We start from the raw sequence: 21,162 nt of genomic DNA on the forward strand, positions 1-21,162 counted from the left end.
AGACTCGGGCTGAAGTGATTTCTACAGAGGTGTGGTGGTGGTGGTGGTGGTGGAGAGCCTGGTTTCCAGCCAGAAACAGAGCCGGGATGGGCAGCACTCAAAGGCAGCCCCACCAATCTCCAGGGGCTCCCCCCCTCCACTGCCCTCATGACATGGGGCTCTGACCACAGCGCAAAGCACCCAGTCACACAGGACCAAGTGAGAGTGTGTGGAGCTCTGATGCCCCACCAAGAAAGGCGGCCTGGGGCTGTCCCACCGTCCCGGAGAAAGCCCACAGGACCTATCTGCACCCTTGGTGCAGCTCCTGACCCACGCCATCTCAGCTGGTGGGAGACTAGGGAGATCCTGGTAAGCGACCCGCATTCCAACCTTAGAGATTCTTCTTCTCCAAGATGCTCCTGTACAGCTCTTCCTCCCCCCATCACCGTTTTTTAAAGGAATTCCAGAACTGCAAGAACCTCTTTAGTCCAAACCTGCCATTCTACAGATTTTCAAACTGAGGACCACAGACCTAAGGCCATGTGGCTCATCTCAGCAGCAGAACCAGGCCTCGGGCCCAGGGGCTTCGGACTCCCAGCAGGCCAACGCTTCTCCAAACCCAGAATGCTCCCTCTCCACCGACACTAGCTTTTGCTTTAATGGACTCAATTTGGGGGGCGGGGGGAGAAGGGTATTTTTTCAGCCCCTTTCCATTCTTTGTCCACAGATTACACTGTAGGCACTCAGTTCCCATCCGATGGCATCCTTATTTATACGAAGTTGTAAACAACAGGGGGAAGAGGGGGAGGGCTGGTAATAGATTTCCACCAGGATGTGCCTGACCTGCTTTTTTTCAACCTCGGTAATTAGAAAGGCAGTGGGTCTGCAGGAATTATTCATATGCCGCAAGAGCCGTACGCTATACATTTATGTTAAACATGTCAAACCCGATTGAAATCATGCCTGCCAGCACCATATTCCATAAACACACTTTTCCCCACACAGCCGCCCAGACCTTGCCGGCCCGTTAATACCTCCTCTAATAGCAATCTTCCATAGATTCAAATCAGGGACGCTCCATTGCACTAATTGCTTGGTGTTAGGTGAGCACCATGGGTTTAAAAAAAAAAAAAAAAATTAATAAAATAAAACCCCTTCGGGCCATTCCCCTAGAAAAACAACACTCAAACTATAATTGTGACTCAAAATTTTCCAAAAATACAGGCCCGGATATCAGTGAGGGACCTCTGAAGCATTATCATGTTGGTACGGCCCCATCTTTGTGTTTAAAAGCACCAACACCCCCTGGTCATCTTGTCTCAAATTAGGTTAACTAGACCCGGTTTAGTGCTCTGTGGCTGGAAACCATGGCGGCTACAGGATTTAAATAACCATCTTGCTATGATTCTTTGCCAAGAGTTCAATTTTTCCCCCTAATTATTGGTGATAAAGCATCACATTAATTGTATATCACTTAATTTATAGCAATTAACGGTTGATTGGATAATCACTGCATTAATTATTGTTCAGTTGCCGACACTGGGGCCTCTTCAATCTAGAACACACACTTTTAAATCCACACTGCTATAAGAGAACAAGGGATCATTTTCATGTTTCACAAGAGAAAAACCACAAAGTTGGATGATGGAAACTGCTGTGCATTAGGAAGGAGACTTAGCTTCAAAGAACCTTCCTGCACCCTCTGTTAGCCCACAAGAGTACATCACGCTCTCCCCGAATAGATGGGATCTCTGAAGAGTTTATCATGGGCCACCCCCTGCCATCACGGAGCCCTCAAGAGCCCACATGATGGAACGCAGGGGGTGGTGGTGGCCGTCACCCGTCCATGTTTTACAGATGAGATGCCCAAGGTTTCAAGAGGCCAACGCCATTCACTGAGTGGTACACTTCACCAACCTGCTTTCAGATGGAGAAGGCATGGACTTACAACGAGGGACAATCCCCTCATCCGAGTCCGTCTAGCTGGCTGTCACATTACTGTCACTGCTGTACAACTCTGGGAGAATGCTAGTCTCCACACTCCGAATGGAGATGAAAGCCAGATTGAATGATTCTGCAGAAAAAAATCCCATTCCTGGAGAGACACTGGCCCGGTATGAGTGTGGGCTCCGTCCTAAGCAGCAGGGCTGGTCTGCAAATCTGAGCCTCGCTGAGTGCCTTTTGGCAACCTGCACAAGCTCAGCTGTGCCAGGCTCAGTTCCCTTCTCTGCACAATGGCGGGGGCTCAGGGGTGCGGGGTGCTGCTTACAGCATCTGTCTCACAGAGAGGCGGGAACCCAATGAAATAACATGGGTCAAGCAGAGCTTCCCGACTCTCTTTCCCATTGTGGTGCTCACAGAATACGATGGCAAGTGAGTATGGGCAGATGAAGCCAACTGACCCTGCTTTAGCATCTAGCACCCCTGCCCCCCTCCCCCTGTCCCCCGGGCCAACTCAAGGGCTATAGAGTTGCACCTGTGCGCCATTCCTGGCACGCCTGCTGCGAAGGACTGGGCACGGCACATGAGAACAGTGCCTGGCACCCAGGTAGAGCATAGCATAGCCTTAATAAGAACTGGGAAGGCAGCATCCTTTCAGGGGCAGCGTTGCTCCCCCTGAGTATCTAGAGCTGCACTGTTCAGATTTAAAGAGCCACATTCCAACTAATTACAATGAAAAAAAAAAAAATTCTGTTCTTCAGGGGTACTGGCCACACATCAAGGGCTTAAGAGCCACCATGGCTAGTGGCTACTGGATAACTGCACAGGGTAGCAGCAAAACCTCTCCATCAGCCCAGGGAGGTCTGTGGGATGGCCCTGACCTATAGCCACGCTGTCCTGAGGATGACAGCCCTTCCCCAAAAGCAAGGCCTATCACCTCATGGATCGGGGGAGCTCTGCCCAGCGCCCTGCACGAGGTAGTGACCCAGTCTCTGACCATGGGGTGGACACTGCTGGGATTCAAACCATGGTCCTGCCCGCCCTGCTGTCGCTTGAGGTCAAAGACCTGACACCTACAATAAAAGAAGCCCAGAGAGGGTGGCCCACGGACACCAGAAAGGACACCCGGAGTCCCCTTCCAACATAAAAATAAACGACTAAAAATTTTTAGTGAAGATTAGCCATTCCGGCACAAACCCCAAACTACATAATCAATAGCTGAGAAAATGCCAATTATCCAGGCTCATTTGAAATATTATTAATCTGTACCATGAGCGGCCACTAATCAACAGAACAAATTGTGAAATCACTATTTATTTATTTGCTGGGAGGAAGCACTCCCCATCACATTTAATCAGATAGGAACAGCTCAATTTAGGGCATAAATGGAACAAACGTAATTTTTTTTTTTGTTTTGTTGTTGTTGTTGTTGTTTATAAAAGAGTAAGGATCCCAAAGAAAACTGCAGAGACTGCTGCTACCTGTATCGATTCCAAGAGCAAAACGGCTCAAGCACCTTAATAAAGCCTGTCATTACACACTCAGACAACATAGACAAAATTATGCTTCAGGTCAAAAGAGGACGGTTCACAGGAGTCAGGGAAGAATTTTCCCTTCTCTCTTTACTACTACGGGACTGGTAAGGGGCACCTCTGAGTCACTCTTCCACGGTCTCTGTCTCGTCTCGGTCTTCTGGAGATGAGGTACAGCCTGCTGCTTGAGCGAACGAACGAATGAATGGACGAATGAGAAAGTGGGGCTTTAGTAAAGACGCTCGTTTTCATGGGGCTCCTGGTGGCCCGGCCTGTCCGCCGGCTCTTGCGAGGACGCACGCCCACTGAATTCGAAACACCCGGAAGGCCGTTTAGTTGAACCACCCTCAGCAAAGCTTGCCCTGAACTGATTCAGGAACGAGAGGAGCCCAGGAGACGGGCCCAGTACAGGGCCTGGCGCACATGAGGAATTTCACAAACGGCAGTCACGACATGTCACTGACTCGGTGTCCTTAGTGCACACAGCGCAGGCCACACCCCACACAAGCTGACGGCACGATCCAGTAGGTTCTTACGTGCTGCTCCCCCTCCACGTCTCAAAATTCCTTGAAGCCACAGGTTGCCCAGTGACAGTTTCACCTTCACAGGAAAGGACCCGAAGAAAAACTGCTACTAGTTGTCCTCATCTTATTTAACCAAATTATTGAAACAATACAACTAATATATTGCTAATATAGAGCCTCCTGTAGGCCAGGCACTGTTCTAAGAGCCTCAAATTCAAATAATCGTCACAGGGATCCTCTGAAAGTAGGTACTATTTTTAATCCCCACCTCTGGTGAGAAACAGAGGCCCGGAGACGTGACGTCACATAACTAGGAAGTGACAAGGCCGGGATCGGCACCCAGGGACCCAAACTCTGAAAACAAAGGACAGATGGCCTAGAAGGTTACTTGGCCTTCTAACCGTGCGTGTGAAATCCTCTTGCCTGTGTCACCTCTGTTTGCAGTTCTGTATTCATGTCGCCTTGACAGTAGGGCAGAAAGCTGGGTCTCCGTGGGTGTCAAGCAACAGCGCGATCCTCCCCATGATGAAGGGCTCCGAGGAGAGACATCTGCTTCCTACCTCCTGGCCTGCCCTTGCTTCCTGTCCCGTGGTGCTTGGCACCCCCATCCCTGACTGTCTCTCAAGTGTGGGCCTCTGGCCACCACAGTTAGAAAGGGGACAGTTTCGTTCACCCGGCTGCGGGGACACCCTGTCTCTGTGTCCCACGAAACACTGAACAGACGCCTCGCCGACTCCGCCCCATCCCTCCTGAAATTTGGAAGCTGTTAAGCTGCCTCTCAAATTTCTCTTTTACAGACTGAATAGCCTCAATTTCTTCAGCCTCTTTTCAGAGGCAATATTTCTCAGCCTTCAGTGATTTTCATTGCTCTCCCCTGGCCTCTCTCCAAGATTCTGTATCTTGTTTAAATAGTAAAGGCCAACACTGAGCATGATTTAAGAACAGTCGTGCCTGGAAAAGTAACAAAGGCCCAACCAATACAGACTCTAGAAGGTAAATATTTTCTTGAAAAAACACAAAGTATTACAATATTAATAATGGGAGGCAGTAAGAATTAGGTTGACCAAATAAAATAATTTCTGTTGCTTGTCATATCATTTCCTCTAATAACTGTGGTGGTTTCTGGGAGACTCCCCTGGCCCGAGAAGTCTTCTCAGAAACAACTTTGCTCCTCCTCAAGACAACCTCAACTTTTCTTCTCAGCCTCGGCTCTTCTTTCCTCCAATACAGCAATCCTATCATCTCGAGAGGTGGCTATTCCCCTTCTCACGACTCCCAAGTTTTCCAGAAGCAGCACTTCCCTGACTTAACAACTTCTGCTTTTGTTAACACGTCCTGCTGCGCTGCCTGCCTCTCCCTGGGCGTGCTTCAGGGTGCGGACACTCGCCCTGAGAGCCGGGTAGGACACACAACGTGTGGCATGAAGCCTACCCTTCACTGCGGACACCTTGGAGATGCCGGGGTGACCCCAATTGAGATGTACAGGGCAAGCCCCTCCATTGGGCCTGGGGGTGGGGGGTCGGGGCAGGCGGCCGGACCGTCACTGCAGGAAGAATTGCATCAAGGGCGACGCACGCAAGGAGGAGCCACAGAAGAAACGTGGAAAACACGGAAGCCCTTGGCACAGAGCTAGACACCAAGATGCTCCATAAACAAGCTGGTCTGGCGGCCATTTTAGGAAACGCTTTAAAAATTCTTGAATATAGCCTAAGAGAAGGAGAATGAAGCAGACCACTCAAAAAACCCAAATCCAGGCATCTGAGTGGCTCAGTCGGTTAAGCAGCTGCCTTCGGCTCAGGTCATGATCCCAGGGTCCTGGGATCGAGTCCCACATTGGGCTCCCTGCTCAGCAAGGAGCCTGCTTCTCCCTCTCCCTCTGCCTGCTGCTCTCTGCCTACTTGTCTTTTCTCTCCATCTCTCTAATAAATAAATAAAGTCTTTAAAAAAAATGTTTAAACAACAACAACAACAAAACCCCAAATCCTTCTCCCTGCTGTACAGAACCGACAATCTTTCCGGGTACATGAAGGACACATGTGCTCTCTGACCGGCCGGCCTCAGGGTCCCAGGGGAGACATGTCGGGGGTCTGGGGGCCGCACGCACGCTACCTGTCCACTTGCTCTGATCCTTCTCGACTCCCCCCTCCTGGTCTTTAGCGAGCTCCTCTGGGTCAGCAGCTGCGTCACTGGGGCCTTCAACATCTTCCACGGCTTCTTCTGAAAGAGAAGAAAAACAAAACGTCAAAGATCAGAAGTGGGACAGAAGATGAAGGACTCTTGGCTCCTGCTCCAAAGAATTACCGACGACCACAGCACACAGATGCCAGTGACTGCCCCCGCCCCCAACCATGGTCCCCGAAAGGCTGACTGTACTTCAGCTGCACCAAGGTCTAGGTAAGCCGCGGGGCCTTCCCGTCCCTGCTAACTGGGATGAGACGGACTCGCTCGAGACGTGTGGACGTGAGGTATTTCCAGATGGATTCTGAATGCCTCATTGGAGCTTTTAATATTGGAAAGCCAATCTTGCTGAAGAAATAACTCCATCTAAATTCCTGAAGTTGCATGCAAGTGTTTTGCACTTGAAAAATGCAAAAAAGGAGCCCCATGTTGGCTCCTGCCTAGCCCCAACCACAGCACTTCCTCGACCGGGCCCAGACCGGGCCCTGTCGCTGACCCTTCAGAGGCCTGGCAGTGCGGGTGCACGTGGCAGACGGTGACAGGAGGTGTTGTTGGTTTTTTGTGTGTCTGTTTTTTAACAGTTGCTCCCAGTCTCAAGGATCACAGAATATCAGTGATAGGATTTCATTAATGTGAAGAGTTCTAGAAAACAAACAACATCTGTACAAACAACATCTGTAGGCATGCCAGGTGTCAGTGGCGAGAAGCTAGATTTGTAGAGAAAGGGAAAAAATGTGCAAGAGAACCATATATTTTCCTTTTGAAGTCAGTCCACTCTTTACTGACTCCTGGGGTTTAAAACTAGTCATGGAAATTCTCTCCAGCTCAACCCATAACGCTTTGGGTGAAGACAGAAGAATGGTCACTTCCAACACGAGCCTACTCCTGAAGTAAAACACGACCTGCCCAAGCAGAAAGGCAGAGGCTAAGATATGCTACAGATGCTGAGGGAAAGGAGGTGAGACATTTCTCTCCTGCTCTCTGGCCCTCTGGATCATCACCCAAAACACTCATTAAGGACGGGTTAAATAAATGAATAAGACAAGCTAACCAAGGTGGCTTCATGACGACATTATCCACAGACTTTGAAGAGCAGAGCTTCCTGGGATGAGAACCTGGATGCCCACGTCTATCGCCTGGGGCTGCCACCAGCCCGGATGTACAGGGACCAGGTGCTGGCCTTGGGGCTCTGACCAATGTCACCCTAGGTCTCTGGAGCCACCACCCTGCCTTTCAATGTTTCAAGGTGTTATCCTTCCCAACCCTGCAGAAAATAGCTTCTAATGTCATCACACAAAGGAAGTAAAAGCTGTTCAGAGTAAAATGACCACAGAGGGTTTATAAAACACTTGAGGAAGAAAGTATCTAATTAGAGTCTGATTTTCCTAAATTTTTCCCAGAAAAACAATGGAAGAGTCCAAGGACTAGAAAATCGAACGTGGGGTCGGGGAACATTCTTTCTTCATTCCCACCAAGAGAGGATTTGTGAGGCAGTCACAGGAACCACATGAAATCATAGAGTACTTATTTTCATCCCCAAGTAAGAGGGCTCCACATCTACTCTGTGTATTTCCCTTTTGTCTTACTGCATAGTAAAGTTAACAGCAAGTCTCCCATACCCACCTCAGTTCAGAGAAAACTCAGGCAACCACGGTTTGAAGTCAGTCTGATATACAGTCCCATATTAACACTATACATCGTCAAGTAGAGATAAAAACATTCTATACAAGTGTTAGTCGAGAATAACAACCAAGTCACACGGTGTGACACATATGCGGTCTTCGTTATGTCCGGGCAGGGTGTTCAATGCACATTTTTAACACTTTTGATAAAACCGTTCAACGCTGTAACTACAAAATCCATCTTTGCACGGTGATACCAGAATTCAATCCATCGGTATTAAACTGGGTCTACCCAAAGGAGCTAGAACGCTTAAAACACAGTCCTTTGTCCCAGTCCGTGGTGCGGCTCAAACTCTCCATAGCGAGGTAGGTATTAATTGTATTTGATTATACAGAGATGGCTGAAACGGCCCCTCCTGTCCACCTCACTCACACACACTCACACACACACACACACACACAGTCACCTTAGATGGACACAGCCCAACACCTACAAAACAGACAAGACCCTGATGTGCTGAACGGCGTCTGAGGGGCTGCTCTGCAGAGGAGGGAAGGGACTGACCCATGAGGAGGCCTCCTCCAAGGCCAGCACCGCTCTCCTCCACAGCATGTGGGCCGCAGCCATCGGAGCACAGAGTGAACAGAGTGAAGAGCTCACGGTCGCTCTGGCACAGACCCCAGTCCTCTGAGCCTTTCCAAACAAACCTTATTCAGAAGATACAGAGAGTGAAGAATAAGCACATTGTGGATACGACGAGCGACGAGCAAGGAAACCGCACGGTGCTTTGTGAATAGTCCCGGAGCCCTCACCCGACTAGCCTCGTGGGTTCTCTGCTTTCTTCCCTCCCTGCCCTACTACAGGCAGAAAAGTGAAGGCAGCTCAGTTCCAAGGAGAGGGCAGAGGACAGAGGTGAATTCAGGGACTTTTTTGTTTCACCCCTTTCTTATTTTTAGGACTTAAATATCAAATCCTCTTCTTGTTCAGTTCCTAGGTTTAATGTTATCATTTGTCACTCATTCACTGAAAGGCTGTTATATGGTTGGTGGGAGGAGAAACGATCGAGAAACTCCTGGACAGCTTTCCTTACAAGGGGGTCAGAGTCCTCACTCCCAACTAAAAGCCGGGTCCGATCAGCTGAGCAGGCACTTCCCTGCAGTTCCACCTTTGACCTACAGGTGTCGCCCTCTGCATGGCGAGGCCTGGAAGGGCAGCTAGCTGCAGGAAGCAGACACTGTCTGGGCCGCCCAACCTGAGCATGTGGAAATAATATACGTCTTCAAGTGAACTGTCTGGTCCTGGGGAAATAAAATAGGACATTCATAAGCAGTTACACCATCTGCCTTTATACCATCATCATCAACAGCAAGAGGGAAAATAGCTCTTTAAAATGGATGAAAGCCCAGGCTGACAGTAACCAGAAAACTGAGCTCCGAATACCATAAAGGTAGAGAAATGATGAAAAAACAGAGATACAAACTATGAATTTGTCTGGGCGGCTCAGATCCGCAATGCTTTGTGGGCAGGGTATGTTTTGTTGGTCCCCCAAACCTAAAGAAATGCCCACTCACTAAGGCCCAGGCTTCGGGCACCCAAGGAAGGGCCTGGCCTGCCCGTACTAGAACCACGTGGGGACCCGGGGAGCAAAGGCATCCCCACTCCGGCCTCCTGGGGCTGGTTATCTAGGCCTTCTTCCCTTTAGGAATGTATATTTGACACCGAGAAGCTGATGGAGCAAGGGTTGGGCAATTTCTCCCAGATCACAGATTGCATTTTCTACCCGTGAAGTCAGTGGCAACTGGCTGGGGGTCATTATGGAAGTCAATATTTTCCCCCCTAAATAATATCGGCCTCTGACAGTGGGAACAAGTAAAGACTTGAGGGACCGACGATCCGGTTTTATGTGGAAAATCCTGTCTTTCCCTCAGTTGACTAAGTCACTTCCCTAAGACACACAGCAGCGACTGCGCCACTTTCAAGGCTGGATTAGACAAACCAAAACCATCTTTTCCCCAAGAGTTGAATACTATCTCAGAACCAAGCAAAACACACCAGGATTGTTTTCTCAAGGGCAAAGCCAGGACCGGGATGGGGCAGTCATCTCGGCTCCCTGTGCCCTGCCTGTGCCTGGCAGGGGGCAGCAGGCCTGGCACAAGCAGGTAAGAAGGTCAGCTTTTTAGAAGACTCCAGAGACCACGACCCACCCCTACAGCAAAAGGCGACTTTGATGGGTACACCCCACAGTGGCCCTCAAATGAGGGCACCCCTTCTATTTGAATGTATTTTCCTGTTGAAGGGCTAGAGAACCAGCAGCAAATCTTGAATCACTGTGAGGTCTTGCTGATATCCCTTCTGCCTTCGATCCCCACATAAAACAGTGGCTGCAGGTATTTAAAAAATCTCTTTCCATCCCTGTCTCCTTTTTACAACTGCTTCTCCCAGACAGCACTTACTGGCACTCGGGCCAAACCCAGCCTCCTCACGCCTGTCTCCTGGCTGAGCGCACAGCCCTCGGGTGGAAGAATTGTGGCAGACAAATATATTCTAAAAGGGCAGCGTTCCTGGGGCACCTTAGGTTTTTGAGGTGATGATACCACAGCTACGGAAAATTTCCCTTCAGTCAGGGTGGCTTTGTTCACCACAAATGCAAACTGTTCTCTGAACCTACCTTATGCTTAGCATGCTGGCGAGGGGGACTGCCTAAATCCCCAGCGTGCGGTGAGATCTGCTCCCGAAGGAGGTGTGTGTGCGCCGACTGGCAGCCCTGTGGTGATTTGCAACAATTTCATGACCAACTTGGAAATTGGTGTATGAGCGGAGGCCCGGGCAGCAGTGAGAACAGAGGTCATGGTCGGCGCTCGCCACCCCCCACCAGTGTGTTCCCCAAGAAGACCTGCGGATTGGGGGGATCCAGTCCTGCTCCCCGAGTACCTGGGGCCTGGGGCCACGCCCATCGGGGGGTCCTTCACAAACCACTTTCAGACTTGTCGGAAGGGGAGTCAGTCAATGACTACGATGAGTCCCTCTGTTCCTAACTCCTCTAACAGGATGACGCGGATCAATTCAAACCTTCCCCCAAACCCGACAAAGCCCCAGGAGTGCCTCGATGTGACAGAAATTTGGAAATTCTCCTAAGAATCAGGGTGTCTGTACCCCAGGCTCGCAGGTGATCATGTTACTTAAATACGACAACGATCCGGGATCCCTGAAGAATGAAATTATTCTTTCCTTTTCCTTTGGGGTGAGCCATGTTTGAGGGAGGGGGCGAAATAAAGTATATTCGCCTGTCGGCAGGCTCAAGAGCTGAGAAACATTAGCTGTCGTGAACCACAATCAAATCAGGTTTGAAATATTTAGCAGTGGCTTGGAAAATGCGGTGGTGCAGCTCTGACAGGCGAGATGTGCACAGACACCCACTTTCCATTATAATGGAAATATCAGGCCTGTTCTGAATATGTATAACCCAGAAAAATGTATTGATTTTTCATTCGGCATTAAAAAAAATGAAATAGCCTGCAGCTGTCAAAAGCCTTTTGTTAAAAGCTCATCTTTCCTGGAATGAGGTTTACCAGAAACAAGTTTTAATTGTATATAGGACCTCTTCTTTGAAAAACAAAATAACCAATCGGCCTACTTTGAAGATAGGGTTAAAGCTTTTCCGTTCTCCATTTTCAACCTAATTAACCAAGGACAACCACAGAAGCGAGCGAAAAAGGCCTCCAACAGTAGGACCATCAGGAGTACCACGGAGGGTGGCGGCCACTGACACCGGGGTCTCAGGGTGAGTAGCAGGTGGGACTCTAGGATGTTCCTGTAAGTCGTGGGCAGGGCTGCGCTCTGTGGCTATAGATTCAGCAGAGGACGCGGTGGCCAGTGTGCCGTCCTTTTGAAATGGTGGTTGGCACAACTGGAAAACAAGGGCAGAACGTGTGCCCGATCCTGTGGGCCTTGAGTTACCCACAAGAAACCTCTCAGAGCTGTACTTCTACGGAGTACGCATGCTTTATTTTACAAATACAGGTCAAATCAAATGCTACCCTATAAAAAAATGAGTGTTAAAATTCTGCTACAACAGAAACTTGTAGCGGGATATGAGCGGCAATGCTGACAGACAGGCAACCCTACTGCTCCCAGCTCTTCAACCCTAGTCTCGTCTTCCCTCTCCAAGCCAGGGAGGGAAAGGAAGATGGTAGGATGCTTGTGACCAACTATGTGACCGACTGTGTTCTCCCTCCAAGACATTTTGGTAAGCATGATCTCACTGAATGGTGACCATGGGGCCGACCAGTGGGAGACTCTCCAGGTGCCCTGGGCTTCTTCCCAACTGCGCAGTAACCCCCAGATCCAGGATGTGATAATCCACTCTGCGACATCCCCAAACACATTTTCTCAAACATTCCCTCCAGGGTTTTATTCTAATGGGGTCTCTTGCCAGTCCTGGCCATGTGGCTGGAGACTGTGTGTAAGACATAGTTTCGAGCAATTAGGTTTTCTGGTTGACGATACTGCAGTCCCAGAAATTGTCCCTTAAATGAAGGTGGGTTGACTTACCACAAATGTGTAGCGTTCTCTTAACACACCTTATCCTTTGCATCTTGGTGAAGGTGACTATATGTTTTCATGCTGACACATGTAACAGGAAACTTAAACTCTCCCCACAAAGTTCCTTGTGCGTAATCACCTGAATTATTACTTTCACTTGCAGGCAAAACTGGTCCATTCTACTTTCTACATCTTAACAGGGTAGAGATTAATTGTGGGAAATGCCCAATCACAAGGTGAAGGGCCCGGGAATCCCAACTAACACTGGCCAGGGGAACATTCTGAAATCCAGCTACCCCAGTCCACGCAGGAAACCTTAAGAAGCAAAGGATAAGGGCTGGGGGCGGGGGGGGGGGGTGCCTAGGGGAAGGGCAGCATGAAGCAGGCAGGGGCTCCAAGGCTTCAGGCCTGGAGCACTCATTTAATTCATTGGAAGTGTAATATTCTCCCACGTTCTCGGGATAAGACACCATCTCTTTCCCAACAGACATGAGGACACACAGAGACGACAGGCAGGCTGCCTTCCCCTCCCCCCCCCCCCCCCCCGCAACCCTACTTGCCTAGGCCTCTCTCTCCGAAGTCCCTCTCTTGCTTGGGATCTAAGGGACAGAGCAAGGGGGAGGCAGAGGGGGGTCTCGCCTCCAGATGGGCCCTGGTCGTAGGCCCTGTTCATTTTCTTACCAACCTAAGCTCTGCCAGGCCAGGCCAGCCAGCCGAGGCCCCTTCTCTATCCGCTGTGGAGAACAGCCCAGGGGGTCTGGCCCAGGGCTGCGGCGGGTAATTTTCCCACCCTGGTCACTTTTCAAAAAATAATGTGGCCAAGGTGCTAACTAGTTGTTTTAAACAAAACTGCCTTGTCGAAGGTGATGTTTCTACATGTGGATTTCCGTCCTCTGAGAGAAAAGGGGACAGGGGCAGGAGAGGAAGTGGGGGGCGCGCTTGGCTGGAGACACACACTCGTCTTCCAGGATGAGCTCTCCCGCACATGGATCCTTTAAGGGGTCATTTTACCACAAGCAGTCTTCTGACCATGAGATGTTCATTTACCCAATGCACCTGGGGCCACAGTGCCTGGTATTCCTGAATGCCAGCCTGAAAAGGTGAGCGGAGAGCCTGAAAGGTGGTGGAGGCCTGCCAGTCCCCGGAGAGGGCCTGCCGGAAAAGCTCTGTAGGAAAACCCAGAGCTGAAGGACCTTGGCCTCCTCGCTGCCTCCACCTGACCTTGTTTCCTGGCCCCCACCCCGGTGACCCTGCCTTTTGGCACCAGACTTCGAGAATCAACACGCCAAAGGCAACTCCGGGTATTATTAAAATGAATAATTGGAGAATAGAGACCATTTATGCTTTTGTATATTTGAAGATCGTGCCACTGTTTATAGAAACAAGAAAAATGGGGCTCATGTGGCAGGAGGGAGCCTGGGAAGGCCGGGCGTGCTGCAGCCTGCGTTCGCAGCCCCTCCTGGGTGAGGCAAGGTCTGCTCCAACCACAACAGGAGCCTGGGGCGGGGGTGGGGTGGGAGATGGGGGGGTGTGGGGCAGTGTGCAGGGACAGGGAGGGGGGCTGGGGGGGGGAGTGTCCCTTTTGCTTTGTGCTTAGCTTCACCTCTGCCTTGAGCATTGACTAGAGGGAGCATCTTACGGGTTGATCCAAAGTGGCCACGGCCTATGGAGGCCCCCCGAAAAAACGTCCCCTCCTGGGGCTGCCCTCCCAAGTGAACAGCACAGCACGCCACAGCTCCCAGTGCAAACTGCTGCCGCTGGGCAGGGAGGATGGGTCCTGCCGTCTTCTCTCTCCGGGGCAAGGCCACTTGGTCCATCTGAACAGTCTGTCAAAACCCCGCTAAAATTAAGGGGGTGGGTGGGGGTCAGGGGAGGAGAGAAAGGGAGGAACCGCCTAGAGAGCCAGGATCGCAACAAGTTCCATTTATCTGCGTTCTCAGCAAAAGCACCTGGGCTGCCCCCTGCAGAAACGCAGAAAGGATGAAAGCCAGTGTGCAGTGACAAAGCACAGGGAACTAAATATGTCCGCGGACTCGCCTGGTGGCTGTTCGCAGGGAGAGTTGGTGCTCGTTCACTCTTTTTTTAAAAAAAAAAAAACAACAAAAAACTGAAAGATGTGAGTTCCGGTGTGTAAGACACACACCCAGCCCTGAGACGGCTGTCGGAATCCACCCCGAACCAGAAACCCAGCTCTGTCCCAGAACGTGGACGGAACCTGAATTCAGCACGGATTAGCTCCCTTGGATGTGCACAGGGCCAGGACTGCGCTCGGCTTTCACACATAAAATGGAAAAAGGCAAATTCCCCGAGCATGTTTGTAGCGGAGCGTGATGTGATTGTGTTGTCATTTATGGGAAATAATCGCAGACCCATCTCTCCCCGTTCCCCCCCCCCCCATTTTCCAGTCCAAATAACCATGAAAAATTACACTTCAATGTCAGGGCGACGACAAAGGAGGCGCGCTCTCTGGGAGCTCGGCGGATTTGCAGGGGTTTTTCCTTTCTTTGGACAAAAACTACCTTCAATTGTACTTCATTTAAAACGTGATCTAACAAATGCATTTTGACAAGTTTCTTTCTCTTTTGCTCCTTTCTTTCAAACAGTATTTTGCACAGTTTAACCTCACACCAAACTGGAATGTTCTGGAAAGAAGAGGCATGCAGAATAGAAGGCCCCTGAAACCAAGAAGGGTGTTTTATTTCCCTCTCTGGTAAAAACAAAGTAGTGGAGGAAAATAACGATTCTAACTCAGTATGCTGCTGAGAACGCACGGACGAGGGGAAGAAGTCAGTCACAGGGCCTTCACAACGGAGTGGCTGATGGACAAAGGTGAGAAAAGCCAAGGTTAGAAGACAGGCGGCCTTGATGGAGGAAGAAGGGGCTTCATATGCTTGCTCAGTACGACAGACCATTCCATGGCTTTGAAAGCACAGACTAAGGTGTCCGGGAGTATGGTCAGAATGGGGGGCTCACACCCACACGGGATGAGGAAGGGCAGCCCCTTGGTGGGGTCCCACTTCCCTGCTAGTCTCCCTCCTCCACAGAAAAGGACATCTTTCACCCAAACAGATCTGCCTGAAAGCTTTTTAATGTTCCAGGTGTGAGGCCTAGGCAGTCCCTACAATCATATGTCTTTCAGTAACACTCTGCTTGAAATAAACACTGCCAGGCTCCCCTGGTTGGAGGGGAGAAGACAGCACAGATAAACACACATGAGTGATAGAAAGAGTATAAATAAATAAAAAAAAAAAATTACAGCTTCCATTAAAAAGGTATCGTCCTTCTGGGCTGAAACAGACTTGGCATGTCAGGGAAAGAGCTTATGCTTAATGCAAAAAAAAAAAAAAAAAAAAAAAAAAATCCCATTTATTTTTAATTTGAGAATGTTGGAAACACATGGGTGAAAAGAGTCGAGGAAAGCCTGTAAGTGTACTTAAGCATCTATATACAAATGAAGGTGTTTGGGAAATGAGCAGGATGTACCAGAAGTGATATTAGATGGTGGTGATTAGAACCTAATGGGTCTAAGTGAGACCTTGCGGGATGGCTCTTGTAACGGGACCATCCAACGATGATGGATGCAATCTATATGGGAATGACAGCATGGGGACAGAAGGTGGAGGGGAGGCTGAACAACCCAAGGCCTTTATAACACCGGGGAGACACGAGGTGACGACACCCAAGGGAATGATGGACTGTGTGGGCCGAGGGTATGCAAAAAAGCAAGCTGAAAGAGAAACAGGTGAGCCTTTGGTTGCTGACTATCAAAACAAACAGTACCCAACCCAGAAAAATAAAGCCAAAGACTCTAGAAGTCTAAGTCACAGGCTGGCACAAATGAGGGGCTGGAATTCCCAGCCTGTTTGTGGCCTGTCTTATGCCCACAGTGTCCGAAGGGTCTGGAGCCTAATAAGAAATCAGCTTGTCCCCAGGAAGCACAGGGTGCATGGAGAAATCCGGGACTACTCCCACCAGTGGGCAGCAGCACTGACGGCCTGCCTGTCAGCGAGGCTCATTCTGCACACTCATCAGCCACTTACTCGCCAAATGTGGGCCAAGAGTGGACCCAGAAAAGCACCAGCTAAACCTGTTCTCTGGCCAGACCCGCGCAGGCCAGACAACCAAGGACCCCTGCAGATGTGATGGCACCGGGAACTGCAGACACCCACGCTAGAGACACACGTGAACCCTGGAGACAGCCCAGGAAGGGGTCTGACACCTCCAGGGGTGCGGGCCTACCACGCGTTCACTGCCTGGTGCAAGCGGAGAAGAGCCCGCCTCCGCCAGAAGCATTTACGGTCACACCAGAGATATTTAAGGATGCGTCTACACGGGGAAAGTAAAAACCTGGGCCATTCTCCAAAACCATCAAGTCCCCCAGCACACTTCAGCCTGGAAACCCAGGCGGCAGCAGCAGTGGCGTGTTTCAGCTGACATTTCCTAGGAAATTGCAAAGAAAGTGAAGCAGGAAGCCGAGGGACCGAGAAAATCCGAAGGTTTATGTTCCAGGGCTTTCCTGCATCCACATGAGGAAAAGCAGATGGGGCTGCGAAGTTGCTGTCATTTTTAACATGCACCTTGTGCAGCTCTTCGGTGCCCAAAGGGAAAAAAGAAAATTCTTAGATCTTCTTCCTCCCTTTGAGAAACTTCCAAAGTTATGCCAGTGGTCAAATACAAAGCCTCTAGATTTTAAAAATTTGGATCCTGTTCCATGAAATGTTCTTTTTCTGGGGTTTGACAAAAGACCACCACCACCAGCACATCTGCCCTTTCACGATGATTTTCGCTAAAGTGACCCGTCTCCACATCTCCCACAGCTACTAACTGTATTTGACGCTCAGCCTCAGGTCTGGGTGCCACCTGCTGTGCCTTTCCTCCCATGAGAGCTTTCTTCCACCTAAGCACAGGCTGGAATCCCTGGAAAGGAAATGCAGTCCATCCCAGGTCCCCAAAGTGACACTGTAATGCATCTTAAGGCACAAAAACACAATCATAACCCTCAAGGCGAACAGCTCAAAAAAGAACTTAAATTCCAGACTCTTACCCACACTCTTCCATGGAAGGTACATACAACAACTAACACCCAAAACCAAAGGGAAAGAAAATGTTGTCAAGACATGAGAAGGTCACCGAAGATCTGGGCAGAAAGTGCAAATTTGGCAACGAAGAGTTGGTCAGTCAGGAGTAAGGGAATCTGCGGCAATTGACAGCACACGGTGCTACTTTCCAGAAGTAACAGTGGGCGTTCACGCTCTCCCGTGCGCACGCGGCACCAGGAGAAAGGACCAGGAGCTCCCGGCAGGGAATGCCTTAAGTTAGGTTGCTCCCTCAACTTCCGAAAGTGGACAGCTCTTCTGACGGGAATACAGATCCTGGCGTAGAAAGAGAAAATGGAAATGAAGCCTGCAACCAGTCGGCGGTTTTGCTTCACTCTGTGAGGCGAATATTTATGGCAAGGAAGGGAATAAAGCAAGCCAACGGTGTGAGTGAAAAGCAGACAAAATGTAATGCCGTCTTGAAGATGAGATCGTCCAATGACTGGGAAGAAAAAAGTGAATGATTTCTCACTTCCCAAGCAACGATTTTAAATATCAAAAGGAGGAAGAGGAGGTGGACTAGGAGGACTTAGACAGTAACCCACAAGCAACTTTCCAAGAAAAACACTGTATCTTTAAATTCAATATAAACAATGGCGGGGGAGGGGGTCAATTTCCGTGTGAAAAGTCTATGAATTGACCCAATTCCTGGAAGATGCTGGTGACAAGCTGGATGAAGAGAAAACTGGGCTTTTAAGAGAAAGGCACGAGTAAACAGATTTAGGAGGAAGAGCTACTAGCTGTGGGGGAGCTGACGGAATGCGCCTCCGTTTTCCAGACTGGGAGACCGGGGCATGGAGGGGGTGGGGCTCAAAGCCCACGGGGTCAGGAAATCCAAAGGAGGACGAAGGGAACAGGTGGTCAGAGGAGCAAAGGAAGAAGCAAAGGCCCGTGGACGAGCTGGAAGGCTGAGGCAGGTGGATCCCGAGAGCGGTACCATAGGCGTTCCAAGCGGCAGCTAGCTGTTCGTTACATTCTGAGACAAAAGGCGTAATATTAAGGATAAAAATGGGTTCGCCGAGACCAAAAGCCATCCCCTAAGAACCAGATATCCTTGTGTTTAGGCAAAGAGTAGCCTGTTAACTTCCCACCCTGTGGCAACGTGGTACCCAGAATAAAACCATCATGTTTAAAGATAGAACAAACCAGGGGCACCTGGGTGGCTCAGTGGGTTGAGCCTCTGCCTTCGGCTCAGGTCATGATCTCAGGGTCCTGGGATCGAGTCCCGCATTGAGCTCTCTGCTCAGCACGGAGCCTGCTTCCCCCTCTCTCTCTCTCTCTCTGCCTGCCTCTCTGCCTACTTGTGATCTCTGTCAAATAAATAAATAAAATCTTCCCAAAAAATTGAAAAGAAAAAAAGACGGAACAAGCCATAGTTCTCGCCCCCTCCCCCACCACCTCGCTCTTTCATACTTTCTCTCTCTCCCTGTCTCCCTCGGTCCTGCTTTGTCCCTCTCTCCCCCGCTTCATGCTCTTTCTGGAAGGGGGCTGTCCCGAAACTACTGCTTCCAAACAGCTCACGGCAGAGCCTGTCAGAGACCTTCTGGACCCAGGGTGAGGTCCGAGGGGCTGGTGCGGCCCCCAATCCCTGCTGCGGAGAACTAGCCGAAGCCAAGTAATTGCTTTTTCCCCTTCCACTAATAAGCTTTTCAGCAGAGGAAGAATTCAGCTTCCTGTAGTCAACAGACCCTTTTTTCCCTGCCTCTCCTCGCTCCAAATAATCTAAAGTGACTGCAATTTCAGTCCTGGCTGTCTAGCATTCAGCTGCACCGGCCGAGGTCAGAGGGTGTCAAGTGAGGGCTCTCCATTTCTTTTCGACTCTGCCTTTGCGCCACCCATGCGTCTTGGTAACTGAGGCAACGTGCCTCCCCAGCCCAGCCATTCCGTGTATCACCAGCCCACGGCACACACTGACTTCACTCAGAATTCCAGGAAATGTTTTTAAGGCTTAGAAAACACTGGGGGAGAGGGAAACAAAAAAAATCTCTTTGCTATAAACAACTGATTAGTAATGACCAACTTCAGACGCGAGGGTGACCTGAGCCTTTCGTTTCCTGGTCTGGAGCAAATGCATCGTGCAAGACATTTCTGTGTGTGTGGTGGTTAAACCATGTGGCTGGTTGTGTGGTTTTCGGTTTAGCTGAATGTAAATGACTTTGGTTGCTGAATTTGCTTCTTACGACGTTGCGACGTACTCACGGCGCTGCTATCTTCGAGACGGGCTTCGTGTCTGTGGGCCCAACTGCAAGGGGGGCTGCTTGGGGGAAAGCGCCCCATCCCCCCCCCACCTCCTTTCCCAGATGAATGAAACAGGATTTCAATTAAGAAGGGCGGCACCAGCGCCTCCCCCTCCTCTGTCCTCATGGAGATCTAAGGAGGAGCACAGGGCGAACAAACAAATGGACAAAGGGACATAGACTTCGTGAGAGGAAGAACAGGTGTGTGTAGGGACAGAGGGAGGCCCCGCAGGTGCCCGTCCCACGGGGAGCGAGAACAGAGGGTCAGATCCAAGCGCACGAGGCTTGGATTGGAAAAGCAGCTCCAAGCAGGGGAAACAGAGGCAGGTCTGCAAAGAGGGTGCTCACTGGGCCTGTAGCCAATGCCCGTGCGCTTCTGGAAGGGAGGGAGAGAAGGGGAGCTGCAGCCAGGGAAGACGTGAACACCTGCACACACACCCCCACCGCCACCGCACACCCAGAGGAGGTGGACGCTTGCTCCTGGCTGCAGCCAGGCCTGTGATGGGAATTTATTTCCCTCAATTATGTGCTCTTGTCCCCAGTCTCAGTTCATCAGCACAGCGCAGCCAAGTCAATGAAAGGCTCCATAATGAAGTAATCACATGCACGGGGATGGCCCCACACCTGCCCGCGGGGCCCTGAATCAGGCTGACATCAGCTCTCCAGTCCCCCCAAGCCCATGTGCTCCCACACTCCTTGTCAGGTCACCCCCATCCTGCCCCAGGAGGCTCCGGCCCGGCTACCATTGTCTTGACCCCATCACAAATGCCCTGATTGCAAAGAGAAGGGGAAGGGACTAGCCAAGGGAGACGGATGAGTACAAAAGGTTTCACACTCCCCTTTCCTCCTAAAAAGCCAGGACCATGGGCCCAGAAAGACTCTCTTTGCTCAAGTCATTAGCATCTAATGACAATAGTAACGGGGGACTACAACTGCCACACAGCTGAAATAGATACTATCATCACTCCCATTTCACAGGGGGAGAAACTGAGGCGCGCGGAGGTTAGATTAGCGGCAAAGGTCATAGAGTTCAGAGGTAACGGACTGAAGCGAAGGCCCACACTCTTCGTGATGACCTTGAGAGCTGCTGCGGGGCCTTCCCAAGAGAATTGAAACTTCTGCTCGTGCTCATGCTGTGTCCGTCCATCCATCCATCCACCCACCCACCTACCACATATTCATGGAGCACCTCTTCTAGGCACGGACAACACAGCTGGGAACAAGACAGGAAGACTCCCTGCGCTCGAAGGGCAAGGGGCAGAAAAGAGAGTGGGGGAGTAAGACAGACAAGAAGCTGCCCAGCAAACTTCAAGTCAGACACTGATGGGGGACGATGAAAAAGTAGGAACAGGGGACAAAAGCAATCCCGGGGGTCACTTCCTACTGGTAGCTCAGAAAGGGCGACATTGGAACACAGACCTGAAGGACCCAAGGGTGCCAGCCTCAAGGGCCATCCACGCAGAGAGGAACCGCAGGTGAGAAGGCCCAAAGTGTGGGCAGACAGGGAGAG

At 50.4% G+C, this 21,162-nt stretch overlaps 1 protein-coding gene across 8 annotated transcripts in view; it reads right to left on the bottom strand.

The window, feature by feature from the left end:
* The window catches only part of ZFHX3 (zinc finger homeobox 3), a 243,004-nt gene that overhangs the window by 38,739 nt on the left and 183,103 nt on the right, over positions 1-21,162 (bottom strand). For all 8 annotated transcript variants that reach the window (XM_059151888.1, XM_059151893.1, XM_059151891.1 and 5 more), the window contains one exon: positions 6,086-6,193. In XM_059151888.1, the coding sequence (XP_059007871.1) occupies positions 6,086-6,193 (108 nt within the window). The remainder of the gene's footprint in view (positions 1-6,085; positions 6,194-21,162) is intronic.

The sequence above is a fragment of the Mustela lutreola genome, chromosome 16, assembly GCF_030435805.1.
Source record: "Mustela lutreola isolate mMusLut2 chromosome 16, mMusLut2.pri, whole genome shotgun sequence".
Classification (NCBI taxonomy): domain Eukaryota; kingdom Metazoa; phylum Chordata; class Mammalia; order Carnivora; family Mustelidae; genus Mustela; species Mustela lutreola.